General features: G+C 33.9%; 1 protein-coding gene across 1 annotated transcript in view; it reads right to left on the reverse strand.

The window, feature by feature from the left end:
• LOC108552518 (netrin-1-like) overlaps positions 1–4,966 on the reverse strand; it is a gene marked incomplete at its 3' end in the record, with an annotated part of 32,930 nt that extends 27,964 nt beyond the window's left edge. Inside the window, exon 1 of the mRNA XM_017907117.1 lies at positions 4,801–4,966. Within this exon, the coding sequence (XP_017762606.1) occupies positions 4,801–4,966 (166 nt within the window). The remainder of the gene's footprint in view (positions 1–4,800) is intronic.
• Positions 4,967–7,976: the final 3,010 nt, after the last annotated feature.

A 7,976-nucleotide genomic window follows, 5' to 3' on the forward strand; every position in this document is an offset into this window, starting at 1 on the left:
GGAAAATAAATGTGAAATTGTTGGACGAAGAGTTACGTTAAATACAGCTCGTATCTCTTCTAAAAGGCCTACACGGTTCCCTCTTTCGTATTCGCAAATTTTGCCTAATTGGACGCGCGATCGTGCGATAACACGGTCGAACGGTCGCGTGTTCCTTCCCATTGATCGATCGATCGCTTCTAAAAACAGGACGGCCACGGTCGAAAATTTCGTGCCGCCTTTTTTCTTTTTTTTTTTTATCTCGTTCCACGACTGATCCATTGCCGTCCGAGCCATTAATGGAACGTTCGAAGAGTTCTCGTGTGTTTCGTTAGATACAGTGTGACCTAACGACGAAGTCTCCCAATTGGGCCGCTCGTTTTACCATTTTGCACTGTTGACTCTACGATGATTGCATTGTTACGATTTATTGGCAAACTCTGGCTGTATGGTCGATACAGAAACACCTCGAAATTAACAGAATACGTTAGTAATTTAATTTTTTTCGCTATTAATACAATTTTTTTCCATTTTATTTCAAATTTCAGTATAAATATATTTTTTTTGCATTTTATTACAGATTCCAGTATGCATATGTATATCTCCCGCAATATTTGCTGATTTTTTTACGTTGCTCTCCAATTATTGTTTCTTTCGGAAAATTTTGGAATAGTTTATTGAATATAGGTTATGGTAGATTCGTTTATATTCGATTTGAGAAGGATATACATCATTTTAAGATGATTTGAAAATATTGGCATACTGTATTACGTTTTCTTTGCAAGGTTTTCGCGAGAACGATGTTTGCATGGAACGTTTGATAATTAAATAGGCGATGAATACTTTTCGATCACCCGGTGTATCGAAGAACGCTTCAGGTTTAATGCAAGGATACCTATGTGCATAATAAGTCAGGATAAACTCTGTAGGGAACGGCGAAGTGCGATATGCTGGAAATAATTAAGTCTGCTACACGCGTAGTAAACTTAGATCGTCAACGTAGTAGAAAAAGTTGGTAATCGGTTATTATGTGGTGCCGATTATTCATACGTCAACTAAATTTTCAATGAAAATTCGATATTCGTTTATCGAATATGAAAGATGGTTGAGAAAACGATATGTGCGATTTTGGCTAATTATTTCAACATTATGAAGTTATATTAGTAACATTATAGATGTTAAACAGAGATACGAGATTAATGTATATATACAGGATGTCCTAGCAATGGTAGTACAACCGATAAGTAAGTGATTCTAAATGCAAAAATGAATCGAAAAAAAAATAATAAAATTTTTTAATTCGAAGTTTCATTTCTTTTCTCGAAACTACGAAGATTCACTAAGAGCGTGTGAATTTAGCTATGGCTTATATGTGAATAGAATATCGATACATGAGTATCGGTGGTACAACCGAGAAGGGGGTAATTCTACGTGAAGAAACAAATCGAAAATAAAGAATAAAATTTTTTCATTCGAAGCTTCGTTGTCGAGAAAATCGACTTTGAATATCAACCGAGTACATGTGCACTTAGCTATGATTTATACGAATAGACAATCGATGCATCAGTATCGGTGGTACAATCGAAGAGGGGGTGATTCTACGTGAAGAAACAAATCGAAAATAAAGAATAAAATTTTTTCATTCGAAGCTTCGTTGTCGAGAAAATCGACTTTGAATATCAACCGAGTACACGTGCACTTAGCTATGGTTTATACGAATAGACAATCGATGCATCAGTATCGGTGGTACAATCGAAGAGGGGGTGATTCTACATGAAAAAGTAAATCGAAAAGAAAGAATCAAATTTTTTCATTTGAAGCTTCGTTTTCGAGAAAATCTATTTTGAATATCCACCGAGTGCGTGTGCACTTAAGACAGATGGACCATCAGTGAATATTCAAAGGCGATTTTCTCGATAAGGAAATTTCGAATGAAAAAATTTTATTCTTTACTTTCGATTTGTTTTTTCACGAAGAATCATCCCCTTCTCGATTGTACCACCGATACTGATGCATCGATGGTCTATTCGTATAAGCCATAACTAAGTGCACGTGTACTCGGTGAATATTCAAAGTCGATTTTCTCGAAAACGAAGCTTCGAATGAAAAAATTTTATTCTTTATTTTCGATTCGTTTTTTCATGAAGAATCATCCCCTTCTCGATTGTGCCATCGATATTGATGCATCGATGGTCTATATATCTAAAACATAGTTAAGTGCATGTGTACTCGGTGAATATTCAAAGTCGATTTTCTCGAAAACGAAGCTTCGAATGAAAAAATTTTATTCTTTATTTTCGATTCGTTTTTTCATGAAGAATCATCCCCTACTTGATTGTACTACCGTTTCTGGGACACCCTATATATGTACAGGTGGATCATTAAATACTGCCTTTTAGGTTTACGCCTTTATTAATAGGCTTAGCGAAAAAATGTTGAACAGACGTTTAAATGGTTTCGAAGGGGACACATTTCATTCGTATTAGTTTTCCTGTATGTATACGTGTAGAGGACATCTGAAGGTCATCGATGATTTTTTAAATACAATCATATATTTTTTATTGCAGCGGTCGATGCATGTTGATATTGTTTACGAAAAAGTATTAATCTATTTATATTAAAAAATCATTAGTTCAAGGGTTATTTTAATTTTAACCCTTGCACATCGCGACTTTCTCGACCCCTGAATACCAGCAACTCCGACACATTCTGTGGTTAATTTTGGTCGAAATATCATGCATACTTCTGAACGGATTTGATTTTTTATTTTATTTTATAAGTATACATAAATATTACCGATTTACGTTAAAAGATCATTAATTTAGAAGATAGTGTAATTTTATTGTTGTTAAGAAATACTGTTAAAATTAAAATAACTCCTAAATTAATGATTTTTTAATATAAGTAAGGTAACCCTTTGCACTCGAGTGGTGACCTTTAGTCACCATTTCGTAAAATTTGAAAGATCGATATTAATTCATATATCAAATAATTCTACAATTCTACTATTATACAATTCTTTATTTACTGCTCAAAAAAGTATCGTCAGTTTTTTACTAGAGAATCTTTGAATTTCTACTCTTCTCTAGCCAAAAAATCGTCGAGTGTAAAGGGTTAATATCAATTCATTTAACTCACTAGCGCCACCACGGCTCACATCTGGAATAAATGTTCGTCGTAAATATTAACAATCTTGGATTTTTTTTTTCTTACTACGCGTGTTATATCGTTTTCACAAATTTTTCATAGAAGAGTTAATACCTTTTTCTAAAGAATGTCAAGATGCATCGAATGGTGCAATAAAAAATATATGATTCCATTTAAAAAAAAAGAAAACATTTTTCACTAGGCGTAATAATAAAGACGTAAACGTAAAAGACAATACTTAGTGACCCACCCTGTATATATATATGTACATACACACAACACACGATTTATTTTTGTAGAACGTAAAATGTAAGAAAGATATGGTACAGTATTAAATAAAATATAAAAAAGAATTTTGGTATAATGATATTTACAAGATTTATGCTACTTTCTTTCGATCTGATGATCTATGGTTGATATTAAATTAACTGGTACTTACTTAAACATTTATCGTTTCATTATTAACCTTTCATTATTAATACTATACTAATAAAGAAACTCATTACGCGCAAAATGATACGATATTGATAAAATAATTCGCTGCTTTCTATTTCTTAATTTTCTATTACTAAAAATAATCTAGATAACATTATTACTATTATTAATATTACTAATACGTAAATAATATAATAACATTGGTAACGTTATTATTAATTATAATTAATAATTATCGTTTTAATTTAATTATTAATAACATTAATAATAATACTGATAGGAAATAAAAGCAATTTTTATTTTATAACAAAGAATTAAGAAATATATACAATTTCTTGCTATTAATTCTCTGCTATTAAAATATTATTTATGTCATGCACGTGACAAAGCTGTGAGAAAAAGTAAAAACAAAATGAAGGACGTAATTTCGCGTTATTAATGGCTTTTAAAGCTTCGATAATCCATCTTCTCCATTACCTTCATTGTCGATGAGAAATTTTCACGTGCAGTGGGTGTGGTACAATACTTTCTTTAAATAACGTTTATGCTTCTATATTTTATCATGCCAAGTTTTCGTGTATTATACTCGACATGCTTCCTTTGTAATTTAAGCAAACCATAAAAGTAGAACCATAACAAAAATATCGATAAACAAATACTTCATATTTTTTCACGATTAAGCAACATAAAAATCGATTAAAAAATTTCATAAGAAAAGAATGTATCATAAATATTACATAACATAATTTCTCCTAAGAAGAATGTCAATTTTCTTACAAACAGATCTAGACGCAAGAAATATTGCATAATTAAAAACAAAATATATTTTTCCGTCTCTTCAAATCCTACGGTACTCATTCCCATAAATTTTTATTAGAATCAACATAAAATTTACAGAAATTTTTAACGAATCGTAGAATTCTAGAAACGGAATAAAAGAAATGCATAGAAAGAAATTGCGAGAGAAATTAGAAAGAAATTACATAGAAAGAAATTAGAAAGAAATTAAATACAAATAATCGTCGATTAAACGTGGACTAAATAAAATTGATAAAACTGGAAAAACTCCATTCATTCGTGGTGATTATGCTCTTTACAGTCTAGTCGTAATAATGAAATGCGCGAAAATGATCAAAAGCGATTTATTATATCACGTATCTCTGCTATAAATTAATTTTGATAAAAATCAACGAGATACGCAGAAAGCTTAAAAGCGTTAAAAGGAATTCGTGTACTTACTGATGCAAGGTGCAATGTGCGATCTACTCTGTTGGTAACCTTTGGCACATCTGTTACAAGTGATACCAATTACACCGTCTTTACACGGGCATTGGCCGGTACTTTGGTTACAAGTTTTCCCAGAGGCGCCGATCGGATGGCAGTCACACGCTGTAACACGCAACATGCAAAATAAGGGTTGGTTAGTTATAGTTATATTATTAGTTGTATTAAATAGTTATATCGAAAGAATAATCGGTATACTAAAGTCTTTTCTCGGCTACGTTAGCTCTTATTACTTCTCAACGAGATATTACGACACTGAACGCTAGACTTGCACAAAATTTCAGCACTTTTGAATTTCGAGATTTCATTAATGGAGTGTTATGAAAGATGGTTAGTCGGTTTGTCCAGACTAAATTCACCAGACTAAAAACACGACACGAATAAGTTATAGGTGTGTACATGTCATACACGTGCAATTCAGTAGGAGGAAACAAGAATTTGTTAATCTGAGAAATAATAAGATCGTTCAAATCCGTAGTCTAATATATTTTTCATGTGTAATTTGAAATTCTTTAAAGGTCTTTAACCCTTTGTACTCGAGAGGCGCCTCTCAGTCGCCATTTAATCAGATTCTAAAGATGGATGTTAATTAATATAAGTAAAGTAAGAAATAAATATTTATAATAATAATAAAATTAATATAATATAAATATAACAAAATAAATATATAATAATAATAAAAGTAAAATAAGTGAAAGAACCGTTGTGTACCGATATACGTTCACGATCGGGGTATGGGTCCTGTAGCCGTTGACACTGCACAGCGTGTCTGCGCCATTGCGAAATAGGGAAATGGGCTAACCACCCCCATAGGATAGGGTCCACGGGATCCACGTGACATGGCTAGCAGGACTCACTAGGGACCCTCGGGTTGATGCAGGATGTTTCGTCGGTTCGTTCGACTACCTTGCAAGGCGAGTAAGACATGACGAGGTTGACAGTGGCTGGGGTGGGCTAGGACCGATCGAGAGGGCGCTGGGGCATGAAGGTGTCGAGTACACGGAAGTACGTCCGTAGGCTAGTCGGTCTTTCGAATAATCGTGAACTCGTTCAGCCGCGTCGCGATTTTTCATTTGCACGCGTCTTTCACATTTCGTTCCCTATTTTTATGGGAACTTGATAATATCAGAGTCTGATGATATAAAATATCTTAGCGTCGCGACAGTAGAGTTTTAGTATACCGAATGGAAGTCCCCTTTGTAAGGCACGAAGTGTCAGTAGGTTTGCTTTAACTTTTTTCACTCCGAGTTAGATTAGGGTATCTTTGATACAGGTGGCGCTAGTAGGTTGCGCCACTAGGGCACATGTCCGGGTCTCGATGCCTAGTCACCTCCACGTGGTGAGACCTGGTAATTGGTATCGTTTCCCAAAAAATAATTTTTTGCAAGCTAAGAGCTACTCATAAGGTTTAAGATATTTCTTATCTCTAGTGAATTTTCAATGTTCCCTTGGAACTTTGAAAATGAAGAGTGGTTAATATCTATTGAGGTAGTTATATGTTAGATCTATTGTACATGTTCACGTTACCTACGAATATTTTCTCGATCTAATCGAATTGAAAATTGTTTCAACTATTCTATTCAGTGGCTTCTTCTTCAGGAAAGCCTGTAGAACACGTTACTGTGTATCAAATTCGTGCCAGATAAGTGACTTCTTGTAAAACTACAAGAATATGCACAGAAAGTACGCTCGGAGGCTTACTTTTAAACTTTGATGACAAATTATAGTCATTCTGAAGCACAAATAATTATAATTTACATTAATAATCTTGGGATACTCTCGCCTAACTAGTAAAACAAGAGTGAACCACCTAACGTTCTTACTTTTTATCTAACACTTCATTTTAGCCAAAAATTGCGCGTCCGAGAAAAACTCACAATTTTCGAAAACTATTAGAAGAATTTCGACTCATTTTCAAGAAAGTGAATTCTCTACAAAAATTCCCTAATGGATATTACAGATTAAATTTCGCGTTGAGCAGTGTAATAGAACGCGAGAGTCACGCGAAAGTTATAATTCCCGATGTCACTGGTTCATTCATTGATCACTGTTTTCCCTCCTTTTATTCGAATGCAGCGCATCCGGGATTAAGGGTGGTGGGAAGAGGCTAAAAGCAAAATCGAGGGAGAAATGTTCGCTCGAGAAGCCAGCTTGACACGTTCCTTTTGCCCACTTACTTATGCAAGCTCGTATTTTTCATGCGAGAGAGACACTGAAAAGCGGTTAATTACGATTGCACTTCGAGCCGAGTGCATCCCCGCGAAAATCTAGGAGGAGACCCTCAAAAGCTCTGTCGGTCGTTGCTCGTCTGCATTTCCATTTTCTCATCCCTCGGCCCGTTTCTTTTTTACTCTACTTCCACTTAGCTGCGGTATTACTATTTCACAGTAAAACCGTCGTATTTTTATGCGGGACTACTCGCAAGCTGCTCCACCAGCTTGTTGCTCGTCCGTGAATGGCCTGGCGATTGCTTCCTCCTTTTTCCTCCTTTTACCTCCCTTTTTTCCTTTAACGCATTAGTGCTGGAAATTTTAATGCCTTGGCCTCGCTATTCGCGGTTAAAACTGTTCGTTCAACGCCTGTCGAGTGTTATATTTGGCGCATTCGATGATGTTAACGTATTTCGTCAATTATAGCGATTGATAAGTCGAAGGATGAATGAACACGTGACTTGGTTTAAGGAATTGTCTTGCGAAAGGCCTGTTGCTTCGATAAACAAATTTTGTTTCGTGGAAATTTTTGCTTTTACAATTTGATACTAATGTGTATTCGTTATTTGCTATTTGGAACCGAGATTTTGTTTTTCTTATTCATATAATATAATATCGTGGGATTATTAATATGTGAGAGATATTGTTAGTGAATGTAACTATATACCAATACAGTAGAATTAAAATTTATTTAAATTATATAAAATTGTAATTAAAACTGAATTTTAAAGTGTAATGTAATTAGATAGTTAATTGTAAATTATTGTAATTGTCAAGTATAATTATATAGCTAATTAGTATCAATTAACAAGTGTACTGATAGAGTAATAAATAGAAAGTTATGCTATAGTTATATACGACTATAATTACATTAATACAATATCAATGATATAGTTAATTGATCTTCGATAAAAATGGTAC

This window comes from Eufriesea mexicana, unplaced genomic scaffold (assembly GCF_001483705.2).
Source record: "Eufriesea mexicana isolate 0111107269 unplaced genomic scaffold, ASM148370v2 scaffold4744748849, whole genome shotgun sequence".
Classification (NCBI taxonomy): Eukaryota; Metazoa; Arthropoda; class Insecta; order Hymenoptera; family Apidae; genus Eufriesea; species Eufriesea mexicana.